The 24562-nt window shown below is 55.0% G+C and overlaps 4 protein-coding genes across 11 annotated transcripts; 2 read left to right on the plus strand and 2 right to left on the minus strand.

Annotated features, from left to right (window-relative positions):
- Positions 1-2138: 2138 nt before the first annotated feature.
- Positions 2139-7415, minus strand: RAB34 (RAB34, member RAS oncogene family). 5 transcript variants are annotated; one of them, XM_079798460.1, is made up of 11 exons: positions 7136-7415; positions 6034-6255; positions 5731-5822; positions 3823-3891; positions 3618-3719; positions 3445-3509; positions 3284-3335; positions 3017-3098; positions 2853-2943; positions 2616-2723; positions 2139-2533 (listed from the first exon to the last, which is right to left on the minus strand). In XM_079798460.1, the coding sequence occupies exons 2-11, from the start codon at positions 6085-6087 to the stop codon at positions 2466-2468; spliced, it is 783 nt and encodes a 260-aa protein (XP_079654586.1). In that variant the 5' UTR covers positions 6088-6255; positions 7136-7415; the 3' UTR covers positions 2139-2465. The 5 variants fall into 5 exon arrangements, with proteins under 5 accessions (XP_079654586.1, XP_079654588.1, XP_079654584.1 ...); XM_079798462.1 differs by lacking the exon at positions 7136-7415 and adding an exon at positions 6916-7068 and having other exon boundaries at positions 3823-3888; XM_079798458.1 differs by lacking the exon at positions 7136-7415 and adding an exon at positions 6916-7068.
- A 786-nt stretch (positions 7416-8201) lies between these two features.
- RPL23A (ribosomal protein L23a) lies at positions 8202-11499 on the plus strand. The gene is made up of 5 exons (XM_079798464.1): positions 8202-8332; positions 8883-9066; positions 10494-10670; positions 11137-11206; positions 11439-11499. The coding sequence occupies exons 1-5, from the start codon at positions 8308-8310 to the stop codon at positions 11451-11453; spliced, it is 471 nt and encodes a 156-aa protein (XP_079654590.1). The 5' UTR covers positions 8202-8307; the 3' UTR covers positions 11454-11499.
- Positions 11500-11616: 117 nt separating this feature from the next.
- On the minus strand, positions 11617-13710 carry TLCD1 (TLC domain containing 1). The gene is made up of 4 exons (XM_079798463.1): positions 13340-13710; positions 12949-13031; positions 12774-12856; positions 11617-12427 (listed from the first exon to the last, which is right to left on the minus strand). The coding sequence occupies exons 1-4, from the start codon at positions 13531-13533 to the stop codon at positions 12044-12046; spliced, it is 744 nt and encodes a 247-aa protein (XP_079654589.1). The 5' UTR covers positions 13534-13710; the 3' UTR covers positions 11617-12043.
- Positions 13711-14464: 754 nt separating this feature from the next.
- Positions 14465-24456, plus strand: NEK8 (NIMA related kinase 8). 4 transcript variants are annotated; one of them, XM_079797056.1, is made up of 16 exons: positions 14465-14793; positions 15287-15426; positions 17471-17676; positions 17919-18151; positions 18379-18510; positions 18985-19253; positions 19357-19436; positions 19519-19700; positions 19790-19940; positions 20582-20658; positions 20964-21081; positions 21747-21897; positions 22189-22352; positions 22449-22607; positions 22799-22957; positions 23351-24456. In XM_079797056.1, the coding sequence occupies exons 3-16, from the start codon at positions 17541-17543 to the stop codon at positions 23377-23379; spliced, it is 2040 nt and encodes a 679-aa protein (XP_079653182.1). In that variant the 5' UTR covers positions 14465-14793; positions 15287-15426; positions 17471-17540; the 3' UTR covers positions 23380-24456. The 4 variants fall into 4 exon arrangements, with proteins under 4 accessions (XP_079653182.1, XP_079653179.1, XP_079653180.1 ...); XM_079797053.1 differs by lacking the exons at positions 14465-14793; positions 15287-15426 and adding an exon at positions 15447-15934; XM_079797054.1 differs by lacking the exons at positions 14465-14793; positions 15287-15426 and adding an exon at positions 15905-15986.
- The last annotated feature ends 106 nt before the right edge of the window (positions 24457-24562 follow it).

A 24562-nucleotide genomic window follows, 5' to 3' on the forward strand; every position in this document is an offset into this window, starting at 1 on the left:
ACACACACACACACACACACACACACACACACACAGAGGTACAGGCTCTGTGCAAGGAAAGGGTTGATGAGTGCAGTCCTATGAGGGCGCAAAGATAAACAAAAAACAATTCCAGGAGAGTGTGAAAGAATGTCAGCCCCATAACCAGCATTCCACACATCACGCCCCTCAATTTTTCTTGGTATCAGGCTCCAAAGTGAGGTTATGCCTCAAAGGATGGAAAGGAATGGATGGTATTTAACCTTGGTTTTCCCCAGAGAAACCAAGGGCCCCTCCTGCTGCTGCTCTTCACGAGGCCAACCTTCACTTTCCTCCAGACCCAGCAACATGACTGGGTAGGACCACCGCCAGGGCAAAAGGGGAGTGTGAGAAAAAGTCAACCCTCCCAGAACAGAGAAGGCGGGGAAGAATGAAAGCAGGCGCCCCCCCCCCCCCCCATGCACAAATATCGTGCACTGGGCCACTAGTAAAAAGATAAAATGAAAAAATGTAAACTGGGAAATAAAAGAAAATAAAGAGGTAGGAGAGCTGTCTTTTTATCTTCTGATTCCTTGTACATTGGGAGCCAGGATCTGTATTCTAATCTTGACCCTCCATGGTTTCCCAGGATGGCACCAGGCCACATGAGTCCCTCCATTGTTGGTGCAGATGTCTGAGATGCTTCCAACTAATGTATAGCTCTGAGTCAGATGTCAGCAATGAGCCGGGATCTTGGTCACTCCTGTAAATAGTTATAATAGTTGAGGTTTTTGAGCTCTTCCTATGTATTTGGTAGTGCCTTATCTCATTTCATCCATGAAACCTCATCAGTATTATCAGCCTCATTTTATAGATGAAGAAATTGAGGCACAGAGGATAGTGATCTGCCTGAGTGTCCTAGGAGGACACAAGAGGAGGCAAGTGAGGATTCAAGTGCAGGTCCTCCGTAGAGTATGTGTCTTTTGTTTCGAAGAGGGGAAAATACACATCTTATTTTTTATTCCATTTAGTTCTTTAGTCATGTTTTAAGATGTAAAAAGGTACCACTCATAATTTTATGTTTATACCCCTAATATAATTAGGTATTTGGTAACATATTTTCTGAATAATAGCCCAGCCCCTACCTCCCTGGGCCTTATGGTCAATCCAAAAAGTATCAAAAACACAATCACTTCTCACTGTGTTCCCCTCAGAGAAGTTTTTTTTTTTTCTTTCCAATTTTTTTTTATTAAGGTATTATATGTGTACATATCTTACCATTGCCCCCCCGAGAAGTATTTTTTAAAGGGACGGTGGGCCCTAGCTGGTTTGGCTCAGTGGATAGAGCGTCAGTTTTTGAACTGAAGGGTCCTGGGTTATCGATTCTGGCCAAAGGTACATGCCCGGGTTGCGGGCTCTATCCCCAGTAGGAGGCATGCAGGAGGCAGCCGATCAATGATTCTCTCTCATCATTGGTGTTTTTCTCTCTCTCTCCCTTCCTCTGAAATCAATAAAGAAATATATAAAAAAATAAAAAATAAAGGGAAGGCGGGGCCCTAGCTGGTTTTGCTCAGTGGTTAGAGCATCAGCCCTCAGATTGAGGGGTCCTGAGTTCAATTCCAGTCAAGGGCATGTACCTCAGTTGCAGTCTCCATCCCTGGTCCTGGTGGGAACGTGTGGGGGAGGCAACCAATCAATGGATGTGTTTCTCTTACATTGATGTTTCTCTCTTTATCTCCCCCCCCACCCCGCCCTTTCCACTTTCTTTAAAAATCAATGGAGAAATATCCTCGGGTGAGGATTAACAAAATAAAAGGGAAGACAGGATGAGGCAAAAGAAGAAAAAGAGAAGAAAAGGAAGGAAGAAAGGGAGGGAGGAAGGAAAGAAGAAAGGAAAGAATATTATCCAATGGTGGAATTTGGGTATAAGCACCAAGTAGGAGGACACATTTTGGGGGAAAGGATGACAGGAAAGGGCTCTCAAAGCCAACAATTCAGATCTCACCCGGTGAGAGTGCAGCCTCCCCCTCCCCCAAACATGGTCCCTGAGCTCCCAGCCTGCCTGAGGCTTGCTCAGGGGCCAGAGACGTCCAGCATCCCAGCAGGAGGCTCCAGTCCCAAGATCACCAGACAGCCCTGCCCTCATCCCCAACAAAGGACTTCAACCCCCAGGCTGCTAATAACAGAGATTTTAATGCATAAGGCACAGTATGAGGCTGGGATCATTGAGCATCCTCACACCCCAAAGGCCCAGCAGGTTGAGCAAAAGCAGCAGGGACCACCTCCCCACCACTGGGCACCCTGGAGAGTCGCTGGATCGAGGGGGCATCCAGTCTTTGGTATGGTGCCCAGGGGCAGGAAGTGACTAGCATGGTCCCAACTACCCCTCTGGGGGTACTGCCACCAGCGGGCAGCTCTTTGGTTTGGAGTAACAGTCAGTGCAGATGTCCAGGGATAGAGCTCTGGGCGAGTCGAGGTGGCACGGTGCCCCAGGGCTGGGCAGTCCCTCACAAGCAACACGTGGGCTTCTTCTTGCTGGCAGTTAGGTAGAGGTCATGATCATCACTGTTGATGCCTGAAGAAGAGTGAGACATAAGTGAAGCAGGGACTGGAGGTTCCCCATGCTTTCTGCCACCCTCATCCAGGTGGGAACTCACGGACAACATCCCCAATGCGCCGGGCCCCTGATTTCTCCAGCTCAGCCAGCACGTTGGCCTCAAAGGTCAGTGCCGCCACACGGAAAAAGAATTCCCGGACGTTTTCACCTGACACAAGGAACAGATGGGTGCTCGGGGGCACTTCCAGCCCGGGGTCCCTGGGCACAGCTGGAGCGTAGGAGTGAGAGGCAAGGGAAGCAGGAATGCCACGCAGCAGGCCTAACGCCTCTTACTCACCAGTGAGCGACGAGACCGCCCAGTACTCGGCCTTCATCTCTTGGGCCACCTTGAGCGCGTCTCTCTCCATCAGCACATACTGAGCAGGAGTCTGCAGGGAAGTCGGAGTCAGATGGGGGGGGCTCCCTCACCGCGTTGGGAAGGTCCCCCACGGGCATACTCACACTCAGGTCCTTCTTGGAACCCACAAGGAAGAGAAGCACGCTGGAAGGGTCGTTCTCCTTGAGTGCATCAGCGAGCCACTGCCTGCCAGACGGTGGACAGCGAGAGATGAGGAGGGCGGGCTCCTGCCCCCGACACTCAGATGCTCAATTATCCTCCGCTCCTAGATGCGTTCTTTCCTTCCCTCCCAGGCCCCTGACCACCCCTCTTTCCTTCTCTTGGAACCCTCTCTTCTCAGAGCCCCCCTATATGTCAGCACCCCCACATACTTGGTGTGTTCCAGGGAGGCCACATCGTTCAGGTTGAAGACAATGATGATGGCTGGAAGAGTGGCAGACACAGTCCCAGGTTGACAGGGAGACACGACTGGCTCCTTTCCAGAGCTCTGGGTTAGAAGCAGCCACCTGCCCCACTTCACCCAGCCCCTCACCTTGAGCTCCTCGGTAGTAGGTTGATGCAATGCATTTGAATCTCTCCTGGCCAGCGGTATCCCAGCTAGGAGGGAGGAGGGGTGAAACAGAGGTATGAGGGATAGGGGGTGGATGGGGTGTAAGTGCTAGAGGAAGGAATGGCTGGAAGAGGGAGAGAGGAAGAAGCACTTACAGCTGCAGACTGAAGGGGATGCCCAACACCTCAAATCGTTCCATCTCAAAGTCCACTCCAATGGTGGCCTTGTAATTCTTATCAAAGGTGTCTTTGCAGAACCTGAGGGGGCACCAGATGCTCTGGCCCTTAGCCCAGCCCATCTGGCTAGCCCTGGCCCTACCCCTGCCCAGCCCAACCCAGTTCAGCTCCAGCACCCTCTTACCTATTAATGAGACAAGTCTTCCCCACCGACAGGTCCCCCACCACAATGACCTTGGAGATCTTAAATCTGCTGGACACAAGAGGAGGCAAGAGGAGTGGGCACTAGTTCTTTCACCCTAGGGAGTCCCAGTGCAACCGAAGAGGTCTACCAGGGTAGTTGCACCCGGGCTGCAATTGCCAGAACCAGTAGACACCAGGCCTCCTAGGCAGCTTTCTGGACAGATGTGCTGGCTAGGAGTGTTTTGTGCTTTAGTATCAAAAAGACAGATATATTGCCTGGCCGGTTTGACTCAGTGGATAGAGCGTCGGCCTGCGGACTGAAGGGTCCCAGGTTCGATTCTGGCCAGGGGCACATGCCCAGGTTGTGGGCTCGATCCCCAATAGGGGGCGTGCAGGAGGCAGCCGATCAATGATTCTCTCTCATCATTGATGTTTCTATCTCTCTATCCCTCTTCCTTCCTTTCTGAAATCAATAAAGAAATATATATATATTTTTTTCTTAAATATATTTTATTGATTTTTTACAGAGAGGAAGAGAGAGGGATAGAGAGTTAGAAACATTGATGAGAGAGAAACATCAATCAGCTGCCTCTTGCACACCCCCTACTGGGGATGTGCCCGCAACCAAGGTACATGCCCTTGACCGGAATCGAACCTGGGACCCTTGAGTCCGCAGGCCGACGCTCTATCCACTGAGCCAAACCGGTTTTGGCAAAAAAAATATATATATATATATATTTTTAAAAAGATATATATTTGAATCCCAGCTCTCACACTTACTAGCTGTGTAACTTAGGACAAATGACTTAGTCTCTCTGTCTCAGTTTCAACATTTAAGTGGAGATTTAGAATATATTTTCTTTGGGTAGTGAACACATGGTGTGATACACGGATCGTGTAACATAGAAACCCACACCTAAAACCTATATGTCCATGTTGACTAATATCACCCCAATAAGTTTGATAAAATAAAAAAAGAATATATTTTATTGGGTTGTTGTGAAGGTTAAAATGAGATAAATGTTCTATATTCTGAAACATGGCTCCCCCCACACACACCACACACATACATTTTAATATCTCTGAAATCAGGGTACATCTTTAAAAGTGATGGTGTTTTCTATTTAATAAAAGTAACAGTATCCTGCCGAAACCGGTTTGGCTCAATGGATAGAGCGTCAGCCTGCGGACTGAAGGGTCCCAGGTTCGATTCCGGTCAAGGGCATGTACTTTGGTTGCAGGCACATCCCCAGTAGGGGGTGTGCAGGAGGCAGCTGATCGATGTTTCTAGCACTCTATCCCTCTCCCTTCCTCTCTGTAAAAAAAAAAAGTAACAGTATCCAACACACTTCCTGGCACACAGTCACTGCTACATTAATAGTGGCAACTGTTGCCCTGGCCGGTTTGGCTCAGTGGATAACACGTCGGCCTGTGGACTGAGAGGTCCTGGGTTCCATTCCGGTCAGGGGCACGTGCGGGGCTTGCGGGCTCAATCCCCAGTTGGGGGGAGGGGTGCAGGGGGCGGCCAATCGGTGATTCTCTCTCATCATTGATGTTTCTAGCTCTCCCTCTTCCTTCTTCTCCGAAATCAATGAGAGAACATTTAAAAAAAAAATAGTGGCAACTGTTGTCAGTATTCCCTTTTATACCCACAATTGGACTCATAGGTATAGGCACAGCCCCCCTCCCCCCCTTGGACCCTGGGGCTCAAATGGGTGGTACGTGGAAGGCGAACTGAGGGCCACCCCCTTCTCTGTGTCGGAACTGAACCGCCACCTTTCTGGCCAACCGTCTTGCTGGGATGAAGGGAACAGCCATACAGCTGGCAGAGGGTGCAAATGGAGCCCCATTGCTTGGACTACAAAGTTTCCTGGGACTTCCTGTCTTTATTTTGGGGTCTCCAACTCACCCCACGGTGCCGGTCCGGTGCTCCTGGCAGGCGCAAGTGACCCGGGGGTGGAAGTCTCTGCGCACGTGCAGGGCGGCCTCCTTCCTCAGGTGCTGGCAGGGAGGGAGGGGGAGGAGGCTCACCCAGTCCTGGCCCGCGTCCCGCCGCCGCGCCGCCCGGGGCTGGGGGTGGGGAGGGGACCACCCAGAAGCAGGAGGCCCCGCTGGGCGGCAGGGCTGGGCCCCAGCGCTAACGGGCCCGGCGCCGCCCCTCCCCGCCTGCACACCGCCGCGGCCCGAGGCCCGACGTGGCCCTGGCGCCTACCTGGGGCAGCTCCGCCAGGACGCGGTCCCTCCGCACGGGCGCCAGAAGGTTCATCCTGCCTGCGGCCCGCTGGGGCGCCCTGCGAAGGCGCGGAGGCCTGATCCGCCCCGGCGACCCGGGCCCGTGGGGACCCGACGATCACCCGCGACCGAGGGGTCCCGACTATAACTCGGGGCCAAGGGGAACCTCCGGGAGCCCGCGGCCTCGGGGACGCCACGATCGCTGCGGGCCACGGGGAGGGGTCGGTCACCCGGGGCTGCGGCGAACCCACGATCACCCGGGCCCGGGGCGTCCCGAAGACGACTCGGGGGCGGGGAGACCCCTCGGCCGCCAAACGGGGGCGGGGAGTCCCGTCCGGGGGATCCCGGGCCCGCGCAGACCCTACAATAACTCGGGGCCGGAGACTCCCCACGATAACTCGAGGCCGCGGAGACCCGACGACAACTCGGGGTGGAGGCGGCCCCACCATAACAGAGCAGCCCGGGGGCTGGGGGCGGCCTCACCACCCGGGTCCGTGTGCGCAGGGACCGCGAGGCCAGGTCCGGAGCTGCTGGAGGCGGGGGCGGGGGGCCCAGTCCGCCGCCGCAGGGCCCCGCGTCCCACGCCGCTCCCCCTCCGCCGGCGCTGTAACACGATCCCCGGAAATTCCTGGAGAAGGGCCGCCCCCAGCCCCTCTCCCGGCAGCTCCGGGCCTCGCACCCCGCCCGGGACTCCCCATCCTCTCCTCCTCGCCGCACTGCCCTGGCTTAGGCTCCCCCGCCAGACGCCTCCTCGGGGACCCAGGCCGCCCCCACACAGGCTGGAACCTGCCCAGATAGGGACCCCCTAGGTTTCTCCGCCCTGCACCTGGGTGCGGGGCTGCGCCTCCACGGGGACCCTTACCCCGCCGGATCGGTGATGGGGAGTCGGTGACTGCTGCGCAGCATCTGGCTGCGCCAGGAGGAGGGGTGAGGGGGAGAGAGGGGCCCAGGAGAGGCGGTGCTTCCCTCCTCAACTGCAGGCCCGGGACGTGACTCACAGAGTCTGCCCCCGCTCGCCCTTCAGCCCTGGGAGGTGGGAGGCGGGAGCACCAGGGGTGCCCGAGGCGGAGCTGGATGCCCACCTGGGAGAGACGTCCGAGCTGTGGCGTCTTTTCCTCGAAGGCTCCGGTGTAGACTGAGGGGTGCGGAGGCTGAAGACCCAGCCGCCTCCCCTGATGGAGGATGAAGGAGGGCTAGATGGACCGGGAACTCCGCCCTTCGGGGAGGCCACTGCTCCGGAACCGGAGGACTCCCCTCTGGTAGGGGCGTTCTTCAAACGGACCCCTTTGGAACCGTCCCAAGGACAACGTTTGCATTTCGCGGTTGTGGAAGACAGAACCGGGTACCGCACCACAGATCCCGCCGTCGGTGGGGAAGTCAGGTGCCAGGAGGCCGGAGAGACGATGGAAGGGGAGGGGTGAAGGCAGGAGGACACCGGCCCTCAGAGAAGCGAACTGGAGCTTTACTGAACGCTGCTCTGTGTCCGGAACTGAGTTTGAGGATGCAGCTATGACTGGGGCACGAAAGGGAAGACTGCTTAAAGGGAAGGAATGGTGAACGGGATTATTCCCAAGAAGAATTAGCGAGTGCTGAAGCCTGTGCGCTGGGTGTTTGGAATATTGCTAGAATTTCTTCATGAGTCTTGTCAGGAACACACATGAAATCAGACTGTCATGGGCAAAGAGGGGAGATGTTGCCACCTTCTACCTCCTCTGGTACTTTTCTCCTCCCCTCTGCGTGACTCCATTTCTATTTTTATTTTTTGCCACCAAATCACCATTATTGATAAGCCACGTATCCTCTCGGGACCTCAATTTACACAAATGTTTGAGGGAGTTGGGCCTGACAAATTCTGCTCTAACGTTCTAGAACTTTGCTTCACTCGCCCGAGCTAATCTAATTATATTCATTACAGTTCGCAGTGCTACTGTCTCCTGGAACTTGCAATCCTTTCCCCCGAAGTTGCTGGAGATGGGAAGCGCTCAGGACCAGACTCGAGTGGCTGTCCGCTACACCTTCCAACCGCCACAGCAGATAAATAAACTACAACCCCCAAGAAGCTTAGGTCCTCCGAGGGGCGGGGTGGCGGCGCATGCTTAGTCCCTCTTGAGGAAATGAAACCTAACTACTATTCCCAGCGGGCGCCGCGCTACAGATCATCCAACCAGCTTTAAGTAGAAAACATCGCGAGGTTTCGGTGATACTTGGCTCTATAAGCCCGTGGGAACAAGTCTCGTAAACCCTTTTTACGAAGATGGCGCCGAAAGCTAAGAAGGAAGGTGTGTGGTGGGGTTTGGGAGGAACACTGCTGGCTGGCCTGGGATCCCCGCAGGGTGAACTAACTGAAAGGACGGTGGCTGTGCTAAGACTTGGGGTGTCAGCTCCGGAGCTGCTCTGCCCGTTTCGTTTCGGCCACGCTACGGCGCGCGTGGGCCCAGCCACATGGGCTGGGCTCCACTTGAAGGGGGTTGCGGAGGGAGCCGACAGCCACATAGTCGACTGTGGGGACTACACGCATCCACAGGCCGCCACTCCATGTCTCCACCCTCAACTTTCCTGACTTTAGTTTTTTTACTCTATTATATACGGCTCTATACCCTCCCAGGGTGGCTGTGAGATGTTATATATACAACTCCTAGCACGCGTTCCCTGGAGTTACTCCCAAGTTTGCCCCAATAACTGTGCATATGATGGAAAAACTTTTAAGCTGAGACTTGTGATGTCTCCAAAGGAACCACTGATGCACATGTGGCCTGGTGCGCCCGCTACCGTTCTTTAGGCCGGAAGTGATCCGATTTCTGAATTCCTCATTCTCTTTCCTTTTCTCAGCCCCTGCCCCTCCCAAAGCCGAAGCCAAAGCAAAGGCTTTGAAGGCAAAGAAAGCAGTGTTGAAAGGCGTCCACAGCCACAAAAAAAAGAAGATCCGCACGTCACCCACCTTCCGAAGGCCAAAGACACTAAGGCTCCGGAGGCAGCCTAAATATCCTCGGAAGAGCGCACCCAGGAGAAACAAGTCAGTATTGTCCCTCCCCCCGCCCCCATTATAAGAGAAAATTTATTTAGAAAGCTACTTAGGTAGTAGCAGTGAACTAGCTGGGCTGTGTAGGCTCAGGAAACAACTTGGAGGCAGAGGCAGAAGGGGCCCTTGGAGCTTAGGGGAGAGAGAGAAAGGCAAAGGTGATGCACCTGGGGGGGGGGGGGGGCGGGGGAAGGGAAGGGCACAGACGTGCTCCCCAGTAGAGCACTGGCCATCCTCTTGAAAAGATGTTGGATATCCTCCATTGGTAACTATGAAATTGACCAAACTTAGAACATGGCTTCTTAAAAACATGTTGAGGTACTTCTTGATGGGGTTGTGGGGAGATTACTGCCTTAAAGAACAATAAGAGACATTTTTTACACTGTTGGCAGGAATTAGTTGTTAGGTTCATTATCACTATATGTTAGGGTTTTAAAGTCCACTTTCTTGGAAGTATAAAATATAGGACTTCTGTTCTTTGTTTTGGAGCCCCAGATTTAGTTCATCCCTCATAGCACCTATTGCTATATAGGGAATAGTCCTTGAGGGTGATGATTCTAGGTTTATCACGAGATTCATTCATTTGTATTGGACGATGAGGGCCTGCAGCAGTGTATGGAAATAACTGACCTTAGGAACCACCAATTAGAGTAGAATCAAAGTGGTAGAAACTGATGGGTTTCTGCTCCTCCCACTGCTTCCAAAGAAAAAGGCTGGGGAGTGGTTTGTGTCCAGCTGAGGAGGAAACCACTTGACAGGCTTTTTACCCCCATTTGGACCTAGAATTTAGGGTAATGAAAGGCTGGGACCTGACCTCTAGCTTCAAAGTGGGATAGTAGTGTCCATGTGAACAGAGCCTTGCTTCTCTGAATTTCAGGGGGAAAACTGCTGTATGGGTGTTTAAGCCACTGTAAGTTTAACCTGAGCTGTACATAAGTTGCTCTCAAGAATGGATGGCCCTCAAGCCAGTTTTCTCAACCAAAATGGGTAGAAATGGCCTGGCCTCCCCAGCCTCATAGTGAAGCACCAACATTCTTTGGAATTCTAACCTGAGTTTCAAGATGCTGTATTTTCATTTCAAGATGCTGTATTCTAGCTTTATGCTTTTTGGTTTTAACTTCTCAGGTCTTAAATTTTATTCAGAAATGTTGTGGTCAAATAAAGAATGAAGGGGTTTGGGGACTCAAAGGTGATTTAATCACTTAAAGGATGAAAGCCCTTCAAGTGAAAGTGCTCATGGTTTTGCTCTCAGGCTGAGGCTCCAGGTCTAGATTTCAGGGTGCAAATGATGATAATGTTCAGCGACCAAAGTCTGACAGAAATGATTGCTACTCATCATCTGATGCACCTGTGCTCCAAAAGAGGGCTCATTCTTTCTTAAACTGGGCTCAGGCCAGGTGACCCCATTTTACCTTCCCCAGGCTTGACCACTATGCCATCATCAAATTCCCCCTGACTACCGAGTCAGCCATGAAGAAGATAGAAGACAATAATACACTTGTGTTCATTGTGGACGTCAAGGCCAACAAGCACCAGATCAAACAGGCTGTGAAGAAGCTCTATGACATTGATGTGGCCAAGGTCAACACCCTAATCAGGTGAGTGGGGCTCTAGGGGCTGGGGCTTCGGTCAGAAGCCAAGGAAATCTGAACAGCATGAAATTCCTTGATGCTGCTTTTGGGGTCAGAAATGAGCAGCCCCTCCTGTAATTATGGTCCTTTGTATGGAGTATGGACTTTTGAGGAATCAACAGCTTTTCCTGCCTCTAGGACTTGATTTATGGGGTTAACACTCATTTTCTTGATTCCTGCCTCTAGACAGGCCCTAGAGTAAGAGAAAATTTATGTCAGATTATCTGGACTTGAATGTCCAGTGGTGTTTCCCATAAAAGGGAATTGGCTTTGTTTGTAGCCTGGTGGCTTCCCTCGCTTCCTCTGTGCAAATGACAAACCACTATTGCAAAAGAATGACATGAACAAAGAACTCCTGGTGCCCCAGAAGACTGGGTGGAGGGTATAGGGCCAGTGAGGACAGCAGGGACTAAGGCTGCCCTTTCCGCCCTAGGCCCGATGGCGAGAAGAAGGCATATGTTCGACTGGCTCCTGACTACGATGCTTTGGATGTTGCCAACAAAGTAAGCTTCCTTTGCCACAAAACTCCTCTCAACACCCCACCCCCCCGGGTGCAAATGATGTGTCTTATTAGCGACCAAAGCCTGACTTTTGCTGATTAGTCTTAACTGACTGACTGCACCCTTCTCCTTAATAGGCCCTACCCTATGCCCACATTTTGCTTTTTAATCATGACATTCTAGCTTAATCTTCACATTTCAACTTCCAGTAACAAAACTCCCTTTTGTTTTTCAGATTGGAATCATCTAAACTGAGTCGAGCTGCCTAATTCTAAATATAAAAATTTTACACTGTATCGTTTCTTTATGTTGATTTCTGTTGGGCTGGGCAAACACTAAATAGAGTTTGGGCAAGACTTGGCCGGTTTACCCTGTTGGAACACTTAGCACTTCACCATACTTGTTATAACCTTGACGGTGGGAGCTCAGCTAGCAGACATTTGTACAACTAGAGCTTGCCTCTGTCATAGGAGTAAGCAAACAAGCAAGAAGTTTTATAAGAACCCCTTCCTTTATCCCTGGAAGAAGTCTTTGTATGAAACCAGTACCCAGAGTTTTCATCAGCATCCATTTCAGGGCAATATGGGTTGGCTGGCTTTGGGGTAGCACTTTGTCCCCACACCCGTCTACCGTGTCCAACCGGTCTGTCTGCTTCCCTCACCCCTTGCCCAAGAAAGGACAAGGACTTCAGAGAAGTGCTTTCATTAGTGTTTTCAATAATGGGTGCAAGCTTGAAAGGTGGAGAGGCTGGATGCCCCAGGTTTGGGGCTCATCTCAGTTTATACATGAGGCTGTTCTTGGCTCTTTGCTGTCCTTGCCTCAAGTCCCAAGCTCTGCCTCTCACTCTGTCAAGAACTTGTCTTTGTGTTGTGGGCTGGGCATACGTTCGGGGCAGAAGTCCGAGCGGAGGAGGCGGGAGAAGTAGATGAGGATCATGATGTCCAGCATGAGCAGGATACCCAGCAGGAAGGTGCCTAGGCTCCTCTGACCCACATATTGCATGAAGAAATAGGTGAGGTAGGCCTGAGGGGCCAGGCGGAAGAGGAAGTACATGACCAAGTTGACATACTTATTGATCTTGTAGAGGAGGAGATCCTGGGCATTGTTGATCTTCATCATCATGCGAATGGTGAGGAAGATATTGCTGACCTCTACCAGCAGTGTTAGGACACCCCCACCTACAAAACGGCTCCAAAAGATGCCAGATATGAAGGCACCCATGGCCTAGAAGGCAAAGAGAACAAGTTAGGAAATAGATGCCAAGACTTCACTGGAAGTTGATGGGAGTGTCAAAGCTATCAGATTGAGGACTGGAAAGTCTTCCCCTATTTGCTTTCTTCTGATCTACTTTACAGTGAATTCAACATGATTAAATTTTGATCCCTGTGTAGAGTTTATAGTGTTTGAGGTACTAGATGAAGTTAGGGATTGCTGGCTTCATAGTGAACCAAGGGCAAGAATTAGCATCCTAGCATGGGAAGATGCAGGACATGGTGAGAATGGAGTTGATGGACAGGTCTGAGACTGAAGTTGATAGTGCCAGGGCTATATCACACCCCTTGTTTCTCACCATGACGTGATGGACCAGGTATTCCCAAGAAGCTCGAGCCTGGCCACTAACCACGATGTCCACCGTGTCGTGAATGAAATAACCTAGCAGAGGGATGGGGGGAAAGGTCATGAAGGGGATTATAAAAAGCTCCCTGTTCCCCCACCTACTTAAATGTTTACTGGGTAAGGCTTACCTGCGGAGAAGCAAACGAGCAGATAGCCAGAAAGCGACCAAGCAGTCTCAATCTCTACCAGCATTTCGGGGGTTTGCCATACACTGAAAGGGAGGGAAGAAGGCAGGCGCTCATCTCCCCATTCCCAAGGACCTTCGACTTGACAGTCCCGGAGGAGTCCGGGCTCGTTCTATTAATTGGGGAGCAAGGAGGGGCTTGGCTGAAACCCAGGTGTCTCCCCTGTCCCAGGTGACATCCCCTTCCCCTGGGGCCGCTGCGGCTCCGGATTGGATAGCTTTCCAGACAGGGAATCATGTGAGACTGCGTGGCCTCAGCCCGCCTGTGAATGATGGGGAAAGTAACGCGGGATCCCCTAGTCACCTTCACTCCCCCCTCCCGGCCCTTCACTCACCACAGCAGAGCCCAGATCCCTGACACAATGGAATGGGCGAAGGAGACCAGCAGGTTGTGCCAGCGCCAGGTGCGCAGGGGGTCGGCGCGCACGTGCGCGGGCAGAGGCAGACGACAGAGCGCGCGCCGGAGCGCCCGGAAGGTCAGCGTGGCGCCCAGGAGCAGCAGCAGGGCGGGGTGCAGCAGTGGGAGCATGCTGGCCCTCCCTGACGTCGGTCTGTCCGCCCTCTAGGCGGCCTCCTCGGGCTGTTGGGGAACGGGCTCCCTCTCGGGCCAGTCCTCCCCGGGCGCCTCTCCTGCCGGCCGGCAGCCTCACAGTTGTTCTCGGAGCCCTCTAGGCCCCTTCGCTCCTCCCGTCCCCTCCCAGCGGGCCTCTGCCTCCGCCCCTAACCGCCTGCGCCCCCGCCCCGCCCAGTCCGCCTGCCCCCGCCCCTCCGGCGCCTTTCCTAAGCGGAGGGCGCAAGCCCCTTTTCCCGGAGGGCCTACCGCGCCCCGCCTCTCTCCTGCAGACTTCGGGGGCTGTCCTGAGGCGCCGCCGCGAAAGCACCCCTCGCTGGCGCCTCCCGACTGCCGACTCGCTCGCTTGGCCTCATTAACCCGCCCCCCCACTTTCCTCGGGGCCACCGGCTCCCCCGCTTGGGCGGGTATTGCAAGAACTCTCTCCGCCCTCAACTCCTTTCTTGGCAGAGCTGACAGGATCCGTCACACACCCACGACTTTTAAACCCGGGTCCTGGGTACGAGTCTGAGCCCCGCCTCGGACCATGATCTCTGCCCTGTCCCTGTGCTTTCCCTGGATCGCTAGCTTCTGGCTAGAGACGGATGTGTTTACCTGCTCTACAGCGCCCCCCCGCACGGAGTCGGTGCCTAGAAACTATTGACTAACCCATCGCCACCCCTCCTCCCAGACCGCTTTGGGGCTCCTGGGGCCAAGCGGCTGTAACAAACCTCCTTCAGACAGCCCCGGCTCCCTGGAGGCTGGAACGGGGAAGACGCCGATTTGCCCAGGCTGCTAGGGTGACCCTTACTCTTCAGGCCAGCGGCCTGGAGCAGTTGCAGTTTGTAGCCACTAGATGTCAGCCTGTACTCACCGTGGCGTGGGATCGAGTCCCCCCATTCTGCCCCCCCCCCCCCCCCGCAAGAAATGAGGTTGTTGCTTTTGGGGGAGGGTGAGCCAGCCTAGACTCTGGCGAACGGAGCAGCAGCTAAAAGCCGGGTCTGGAGTAGGGGGTGAGGGTGAGAAAAGTGAAGGGGGGTAGGTGGAGGAAAGGAAAGTTGTAGTGGGGGACGAGGGAAAAGGTGCGGCGGGAGGGCAGAAAAAAGCCAGAAACCTGAGGCGCCAGAGACCCAGGGGCCGAGAGGTTTGGGTGTTTGCTTTGCCTCCCCTGATGGCTCCAAGGTTACACATTAAACCCGGTGGGGCTCCTGGGTCAACCAAGGCCCGATCGGTTTCTAGGTGAGAGCACGAGTGTCCCAGGTGAGCGGCTTTCCCCCTTTGCGCTTGCTCCCGCTACCCTTTGCTCACAGAGCAGCTTTGTCCGACAGCCAACACGGGCCTGAGTCCGCGAGAGGCCCACCTGGGGCCCTTAGAGTGGTCATTCCACGTGGGCAGGTTCGGACACCTTTCGAGGGGGTGAGATGGGAGCAGAAGGTACACACCCCATTACTCACATTCCTCACCCACTCGGAAATAGGGACGCCATCCCTTAGCTAATCACCATCCTCTTGCTCCTTAACTGAGCTTGTATTGACTCGTGAAGAGCAGGAGGTGCCAGGGAGACACCTGGAATTAAACTGATAACCTGATTTCTGGTCAAGACCCTAACCAACCGTACTAACCTCTGGGCAGAAGCCTAGAACCCATGTAGGCCAAACGGCTGTCTTTCCTCTTCTCCCTGATGCTTTTACTAGTAAGATCGTGGTCCGCTTCCCTCCCATCTTCCCTCCAGGAGGCTCTCCCTGGCCGAATGTTGAAGGCAGGCTCCCCTGGGGCAGCATTGTGTGTGTGACGCTGGGGGCTGACAGTGCTGACGAGAGCGCGGTGTTCACTAGCCCGGGCTGCCTGGAAACCGTGTCACATCCTCCGCAGGTGAGTCAACGTGCACCGGCCGGGGTTTCCCTAGCCCCTCCCTAGGCAAACAAGAAACTGACCGGGCCCGGTAGACCGAGAGCGTCGGTTCAGTTTTGGTGTTGTGTGTATCGTTGGCGTACCAATGAGAATCTGCTTTCTCTCCGAGACAGTCACCAATGGGCAAATAGGGGGCAGAGAGAGGTCAGTCCTCGCTTCCCATCCTCACTCGGTCTGCGAAGAGCACCTCTCCCGTCTTAGGAAGCCTTGCGAGGACCGGGTGCGGTCACGAGGGAGGGAGGGTACGGGTGCGCCAAGAAATGGCATGTCGCCCTTTCCTTCCTTGGGCCCCTGGAAAAGCGGCCCTGCAGACCCAGGTTGCAGGTGAGGGACCAGGCAGAACCAACGTGTCACTCCGCTGGCTCCCGGCAATTCTCTGGCAGGGCGGGGGGCGTGGCTCCGGAGTGGGCGGGCCCGCGCACGCGCCGCGTCTGGGTGGCGGCGGGGGTTCCGGAAATGTGACCGAGAGGTGAGATGGAGAAGTACGAGCGGATCCGAGTGGTGGGGAGAGGTGCCTTCGGGTGAGCCAGGGCTCTGGGGGAGGAGAGCACTCGGGGAGAGGGAGAATAAACCCCAACTCTGTCCGCGGAATCGCGGCCCGGCGAGCCCCGCCCCGAGGCGTGAGCGCCCACGCCGGGAAGCCCCGCCCAAGCTTCCGGCCCCAGGCCCGGCTGGGAGGCTTGCCTTCGGAGGAGGTCACGCCCCCGGTGAGCGCGTGCGCCCGCGCAGGGTTCTGGTCTTTGATTCCGGACTTGATTCATTCCACAAACAGGGAGCGCCGACTCTGTGTCAGGCTCTCGGCGCTGGGTGTACAGTTAAGACCAAATCAGGCGTGGTCTTCCCTCTCTATAGGAAAAATGTACAATAAACAAGACCTTGCAGGGAAGTACTTATTTGGGGTAGTCGAGGAAATTTCTCTGAGAGGTGAAGTTTAAAGCCAAGACAGGAGGAATGAGGAACAGTCAGAAGGTGAAGGCAGCGCTTTTCAGGTGGAGGAAGCAGCATATGTGAAGGTCCTCAAGTGGGAAAAATTCAGAGTATTCAGGAACTGAGGAAAAGCATGGTATGTAGTTGGGATGTAGTGGGCAAAATAAAAAATGCTATCCTTTTAATATATATATATATATATATATATATATATATATATATATATATATATATATATATTTGATTTTTAGAGACAGAGAGGGGAGAGGGAAAAAGAGAGAAACATCCAGTGAGGGCAAAACATCCATCTGTTGCCTCCTGGTTCCTGACTCCTGCACAGCCCCTACTGGGGATCAACTGCAACCTGGGCATGTGCCCTGACTGGGAATGAAACTGTGACCTCCTGGTTCATAGGTCCACACTCAGCCACTGAGCCATGCCAGCTGGGCTGCATTGTCTTTTCTTTTTTAAAAATATATATTTTATTGATTTTTTTATAGAGAGAAAGGGAGAGAGAGTTAGAAACATCAATGAGAGAGAAACATCCATCAGCTGCCTCCTACACACCTCCTACTGGGGATGTGCCCACAACCAAGGTACATGCCCTTGACCGGAATCGAACCTGGGACCCTTCAGTCCGCAGGCCCACACTCTATCCACTGAGCCAAACCGGTTAGGGCTGCATTTTCTTATTTGGTCACCTCGACGACACTGTGAGGTCAATTCTGTTTTCCAGATGATGATGTTACATAATCCAAGGCCAGATAATTAGTAAGAGGAGGAGCTAGGATTTGAATCCAGGCAGTTGACTTCAGAGTCTGTGGAAACTTAAAGAGAGGAAGACTAATTTTGCCTCATTGTGCCTGTGGTGAAACCGAGTTTCAAATAAGGTCTCACGGAGTTTGTGGTTAGTCCCCCCCATTCCTAAACTCAGTGTTCTGTGCACGTAGATGACCTCTTGATCATCTGCATGCCATTCCCCTCTCAAGTCTAGTCACCGTCCAGTCACCAGGTCTTCCCAGCTTGATATGTGGCGGGAGGCTAAGCTGGTGCCCACTGCTGTACTCCGCGTCCTTAGGATTGTGCACCTGTGCCTGCGCAAGGCGGACCAGAAGCTGGTGATCATCAAGCAGATCCCGGTGGAGCAGATGACCAAGGAAGAGCGGCAGGCAGCCCAAAATGAGTGCCAGGTCCTTAAGCTGCTCAACCATCCCAATGTCATTGAGTACTATGAGAACTTCCTGGAGGACAAGGCCCTCATGATTGCCATGGAATATGCACCAGGTGGGCCACATTCCTTGCCCTGGCCTGGCTTCAAGGGCCTCTCACCCCTGAGACAGACAGACAGACAGACACGGATTAGCCAGCTTCCCTCCTTGGAATGGGCTTGGCTGAGGGTCAGAGGTATAGAATTCTAAGTAGTGTGATGGTGGGAGGCACTTGCCCTGTCTGGGTGTTTAGTTTCATAAAAGGAAAATCTCAGGCTTGGAAAAGACTGAATCTTGACCCAACCCTTGCTGCCGCAGGCGGCACCCTGGCTGAGTTCATCCAGAAGCGCTGTAATTCCCTGCTGGAGGAGGAGACCATCCTGCACTTCTTTGTGCAGATCCTGCTGGCACTGCATCATGTGCACACCCATCTCATCCTGCACCGCGACCTCAAGACCCAAAACATCCTTCTTGACAAGCATCGCATGGTCGTCAAGATTGGTGACTTTGGCATCTCCAAGATCCTCAGCAGCAAGAGCAAGGCCTACACGGTGCCTGGGCCTGGAAGGGAACCTTAAGGGTGCTGGAGGTTTTGAGGGCCACGGCCCACTCTGCAGCCCTATGCCCCCCCACCCCCACCCCCACGGCCTTGGCCCCTTAGCTCCTGACTGGGTTGTCCTGCAGGAGGGAGCACTTTGGCCTGCGTGGGGGAGAAGCCGTCTCCAGGTGGCCCTTGGTCTCCCCTCCCTGGGCTGTAATATTAGCTTCCCTCCTGCAGGTGGTGGGTACACCGTGCTACATCTCCCCCGAACTGTGTGAGGGCAAGCCCTACAACCAGAAGAGCGACATCTGGGCCCTGGGCTGCGTCCTCTATGAGCTGGCCAGCCTCAAGAGGGCCTTTGAGGCTGCGGTGAGTAACCACCCCCAAGGGGACAACTGGAAAACCTCTGTCTCCCTCCCCCTAACGTCCCCGTCTCCACCTGCTTGTGTGATTCCTCTCTGTGGCTGAGTCAGGTCTCCCGCTTCAGACTGGGGGATTAGCCCAAGGCAGGGCGGACCGGGAATTCTGAGGGTAGGGCTTGGTTCTCCCCTTCAAACGGAGGGCTCCTGCGGGCAGAGTTCCCCCCATCAAATTAGGGATCCCCTTGAAGGCAAAACTTAAGTTTTCCCAACAACCTGGGGTTTCTGAGGACATAGCTGCAGCTCCCCTATCAGAGGTTCTTGAAAGCAGGGTTTGGGTCCCCTGTCGTTTTGGGAGTCCCCTCACCAGACTGAAGTCTCCTGAGCACAGGCTGTGACTGCCCATCAGATGAGGGGCTGGGCTGGAACCACCGAAGAGCCTGGCCTGAGGCTCTGGCCAACCCAACACTTGGTGCCTTCACAGAACCTGCCAGCGCTGGTGCTGAAGATCATGAGCGGCACCTTTGCGCCCATCTCTGACCGGTACAGCCCTGAGCTGCGCCAGCTGGTCCTGAGTCTGCTCAGCCTGGAGCCAGCACAGCGGCCACCGCTTAGCCACATCATGGCGCAGCCCCTCTGCATGCGTGCCCTCCTCAACCTCCACACCGACTTGGGCAGCGTCCGAATGCGGAGGCCTGTGCGGGGAGCCGGGGAGGGGGCCCTGGGCAGTAGGGGGCACCCAGTGGGAGCACAGTAAGACTGGGACATAGGGGTCCCCAGGGCCAATCATTCCTGTGTGTGGGAATACCAAAGAGGGTCAGTCCGTGTCCTGAGGGGCGGTCCGTCTGTCCCACAGGGCAGAGAAGTCCCTGGCCTCTGGGCCCCCCGTAGCCCCAGGCAGCACAGGGAGCAGGACCACCAGTGCCCGCTGCAGGGGTAAGTCCGGCTGACCTTCCAGGGCCCTTAGACACCATGCCCTTCCCACCAGTTGAGTAGACCTCATGAGCTGTCCCCACAGGCGTCCCCCGGGGACCTGCACGGCCAGCCATTCCACCGCCTCTGTCATCCGTGTACACATGGGGCGGGGGGCTCAGTGCTCCCCTGCGGCTGCCGATGCTCAACACAGAGGTGGTTCAGGTGGCCACCGGGCGCACGCAGAAGGCTGGTGTCACACGCTCTGGGCGCCTCATCCTGTGGGAGGTGAGCAAGGTGGGGTGAGCCCGGGATGGGGCGGGGCATGCCTTAAGGAAGGGGGTGCTCAGGTTCTCCCCACACCATCTGCCCCACAGGCCCCACCCCTAGGCGGCGGAGGGGGCGCCCTCCTTCCCGGGGCAGTGGAGCAGCAGCAGCCCCAGTTCGTCTCCCGTTTCCTGGAAGGCCAGTCAGGTGTGACCATCAAGCATGTGGCCTGCGGGGACCTCTTCACAGCTTGCCTGACTGGTTAGTGCAGAGAGTAGGGGAGGGGGCTGTGGGCAACTTCTCTCCTTGCCTGTCATTTACAGAATGCTCACTTAATAATGATCCTCTCTACTAGTTATTGAGCACCAGGGATGACTTACACATCTCTTCTACCCTTCACAACAGGCCTGGCAAGGCAGTCATAGTGTCCCATTCGACAGATCTGAAAACTAAGGCTCAGAGGCTAAGTCACTTGTCCAAAGTCACACACTTGGTTGCCGAAACCGGTTTGGCTCAGTGGATAGAGCGTCGGCCTGCGGACTCAGGGGTCCCAGGTTCGATTCCCGTCAAGGGCATGTACCTTGGTTGCGGGCACATCCCCAGGAGGGGGTGTGCAGGAGGCAGCTGATGGATGTTTCTCTCTCGTCGATGTTTCTGGCTCTCTATCCCTCTCTCTTCTTCTCTGTAAAAAATCAATAAAATATTAAAAAAAAACAACAAAAAAACAAAGTCACACACTTGGGAAGAGAGACCCCTGTCCTTATCTATCCTCCATTTCCTTCTTCCAGCCTCGGCCCTCCAACTAACTTTTTATTGTTTCTCCAACTCAAGGTTGGACTGGTCTATCTGGAAAAACAGCCTAATCTCTCTCCCTCTCCTTTCCTCAACGCCCCCCTCCCAAGACCGAGGTATCATCATGACCTTTGGCAGCGGCAGCAATGGGTGCCTAGGCCATGGCAGCCTCAACGACATCAGCCAGGTGGGTGTTGCATGTGCCGAGGAGGAAGTCGGGGAGATGGCAAGGAGCCTGAGAGCTGAAACCCAGGTTGGGGGCAGGGGAATCTTCAGCAACCACAGGTCCCACTAGCTCCCAGGCTGCACCTGTTCTGGGCAGCATCAGGGGAAGTACAGAAAGACCAGGCTTCCCCAGTGGTTGCAGTGCTGGTGATGGTGATGGTGACTTAAAGAAACAGCCATCTCATGAGGATTTGAAGCCTCCAACTTGGTCTCGACAGGGGATGTTGGGTCCAGGCCCCTTGCCCACAGTTTCCTCTCTCTCTCTAGCCCACCATTGTGGAGGCCCTGCTGGGTTATGAGATGGTGCAGGTGGCCTGTGGGGCCTCTCACGTGCTGGCCCTGTCCACTGAGCGGGAACTGTTTGCCTGGGGCCGCGGAGATGGTGGTAAGCTCTCTACCCAGTGCCAGCCTCTCGCTCCATCTCACAGCAGCCCCCAGCCATGATTTGTTCCCTTCATACCCACCTTCCACCCCTAGGCCCGTTTTCTCCTCCCTCTTTTCTCTCCAATTCCATTCATTTATTCACTCAGCAGATCTTTACTGTACACCCACTATGTGCCCACCCTGTGCTGGGTGCTGAGACAAGATGAACCAGATATCACTTCCTTCAGGTACTTCTGAGGGAGATTTCATTCACCCAACACTTTTCATTGTGGCTCTCTCTGGGTCAGGCATCAGGCTGGGCACTGAAACTAGAGCTGACGTAGGTGGGGATCCTGTCCTCTTGGAGGACTCTGGTGGGGGGAGGGATGGGATGATACATCATTATAACAGAGGACAGACAGCGTCAGGGCTCCACCCCAGGTCCAGAGGTGTCAAACTCAAGGAATGGCAGGGGACTTCACCTGGAGGAGCAGCGGTGACATCTGAACAGGTCCTCAAAGGAGGAGTAGGATTTTGACCCAGAGAGGGGCTGAGGATGGGAAGCCTTCACTCACACCGTTACTGCCTCTCCAGGGGTCCTCAGCTCATCGGCCTGAGTTTCCTGCCTGGGGCTGGCATCACCAGCCCTAAAGTTCAAACTAGCCCCATCCTGGTTTCTCCTTATAGGCCGGCTGGGACTAGGCACCAGGGAGTCCTACAACTGCCCCCAGCAGGTGCCCATGCCCCCAGGACAGGAAGCCCAGCGGGTTGTATGTGGCATTGACTCCTCCATGATCCTCACTGTGCCTGGCCGAGTCCTGGCCTGCGGGAGCAACAGGTAACTAGGTGCCTCAGGATGACTAGACTGCCCCTCACCACCTTTGGCTGTTAATGCTCCATCCCTCATTGCCTACTTCCCACCAGGGATTAGAACTGAGGAGGTTCAGGGTGGGCTCTGTCCCCTGGTACATCAGCTCCTGCCCAGATAGTTGGGAGGCAGGACAGTCTACACCAGCAGTCGCCAACCTTTCAGACCTCACGGACCATCAGTGGTCCGGGACCGCGGGGTGCCGACCGCTGGTCTATGCAAACTGTGTCCGTTGGGCTTGGCTTCTGGCTCTGCCCTTAGGTTCAACAAGTTGGGCCTGGACCACCTCTCCCTGGGGGAGGAGCCTGCCCCCCACCAGCAAGTGGAGGAGGTGCTGAGCTTCACACCACTGTGTTCTGCACCCCTGGACCAGGAGACCCTGCTGAGTGTGGACCTAGGTACTGCTCATTCAGCTGCTGTGACGGGTGAGTAGGACCTGGGCAGGTGGCAGGAAGGGGACTCTCCTGGCCTCTTTGGAACCTCAGTTGAGGCACCCCTTTTCTTCCTTCCCTCCTTTACAGCCTCTGGTGACTGCTATACGTTCGGCAGCAATCAGCACGGTCAATTGGGTACCAATGCTCGCCGAGTCAGCCGGGCACCTTGTCAAGTGCAAGGCCTCCAGGGCATCAAGATAGCAATGGTGGCCTGTGGGGATGCCTTCACTGTAGCCATTGGGGCAGGTGATTAGTGGGCACTAGGGGGGCAGATATGGGCATGGACAGGCCCATGGGCAATGGGGGGTTATCATGCTCAGATCTGCTGAACTCAGCCACCTCATACTGGGGCAGGTAGGGCAATCCGGGGGGACACCTGCTCTGCTGGCTAAGCTGTGTCCTCTTCCCATTTCCCTCTTTGGGATTCTCTTTGGCAGAAGGTGAGGTATACTCTTGGGGCAAAGGGGCCCGAGGTCGACTTGGAAGGAGGGACGAGGATGCTGCACTCCCTCGTCCAGTGCAGCTAGATGAGACACATCCCTACACAGTGACTTCTGTGTCCTGTTGCCATGGAAACACTCTCCTGGCTGTACGCCGTGAGTGATAACTTTTTCCACCTCACCCACACAGGGCTAACCCAGCTGGATCCTGCCCACACCCCCATTCCCAGTGGTCACAGCCCAAATCACTAAAACACATCTTTAGCCCCCAAATAAATGAAAGCAGAAGCTGTGGGATAAAACCGAGTTTCCCGCCTGGGGTGGGCAAGGGTGGGCACTTTGGGGCCTCATTGAAGGGCTGCCTTTACTGCTCCCCAGGGCCCAAATGCATTCTTTCTCCTCTGCTCCCTCGTCCAGTTTAGTTTGAACCTCTACTTCTGGTCTGGCAGAGTCCAGGGCCCGTGTGGAACTGGGAACAGAGGTGGGGGGTGCTTGCTGGAGGCTCTGTTCTCTGGGAGGCTGCAGAGGTTTCTCTCTTGTGCTCTCTAGCCGTCACAGATGAGCCAGTCCCCCCGTGAGGTACCTGGATACACCTCTGGACCACCCTGATGTTGCTTCTTTGAATGTTCTTGAAAAGCACAGGTGCCTGAAGCATGACTGTCTCCATCCGTGCCCCTGGATTATGTCTCACGGGGTACAAGTACTGATGAAGCAAGCCCCTGTGCTGCTTTTGGCCCTGGATATGTAAAACTCAACCCACCCTATTCCCCTAACACTTCTCCTCTCCCTCCCACCCCTTCTTCTTCTCTTAAGTCAATGCCCTCAGGGTCCAGCTTGCCTTGAGTTGGAAGCCAGCTCTAACCCTTGGAAGCAGGGTGGTCTTCAGAGGCTTGACAGAAAAAGGCTGGAGGTGGATGTGGCTCCACCCAGACCCTGCTCCTCCTCCAGCCTGGTTAGAAAATGCATCCCTGGCGCCCACCGGGACAGCAGCTCAGTGCTTTGGAGCAGGTCAAGGTGGAGCCTGCCTGGAGGGTCATTCCAGTGGTCATTCCATCGGCCTAGCCTGTGCATTGCCTGGGGCAGGGAGGTCTAGGGGAGCTGCTCTCACACCCCCCCCCCCCCCCCCCCCCGCCATTCCTCCAAAACAGGTTGGGGGAAAGGGTAACTGGCTGGACCAGACCAGTTTCTAGATGACTGGAAGTAGTGCCAATAAAAACATCAGCTGCCTGCCTAGAGTGTGGTCTCTTCAGGAGGGGGGAGTGGCTGCCCAACACCCCAGGGTTGGGCTGGGCCCCCGATCTCGGCTGCAGGGCCGGCTCAGGTCAAGGAAGGAATGTGGGCGCAGCCTAAGACGGCTGAGTTTCCTCTGGCCCAGCGCCAGCCCTGCCTCTCCTCCCGAGCCGGACTCCCGAGATCTGGTTGCCAGGCTTCGGCTGCCTAGCACCTGGAAGCTGCAGTCCCGGGCTCCTGGGCGACACGTGGCCCCCGGGACTGAGCTGTACCCTCGGGAGAACAAACCTTTGTGGCGCGGCCCAGCCCGTACCCCGGGTCCCTCCGCCCCATCTAGCGTCAGGGTCATCCCGCCACCCCCTGTCCTCAGCTCCCCAGCTCTGGGGGGAAGCGGAGCCACAATCTCCCTTCTCAAGCGGAAAGAGGAGCCCCTGTTTCGGGGAGGGGGCAAGCCTGGCCAAGCCCCGACCTCAGAGCCACGCGTTCCCGGGTGAGAGGGGAGCGCGGCCAGGACGGGCGCTAGGACCACGC

The sequence above is a fragment of the Cnephaeus nilssonii genome, assembly GCF_951640355.1.
Source record: "Cnephaeus nilssonii genome assembly, chromosome: 19".
Classification (NCBI taxonomy): domain Eukaryota; kingdom Metazoa; phylum Chordata; class Mammalia; order Chiroptera; family Vespertilionidae; genus Cnephaeus; species Cnephaeus nilssonii.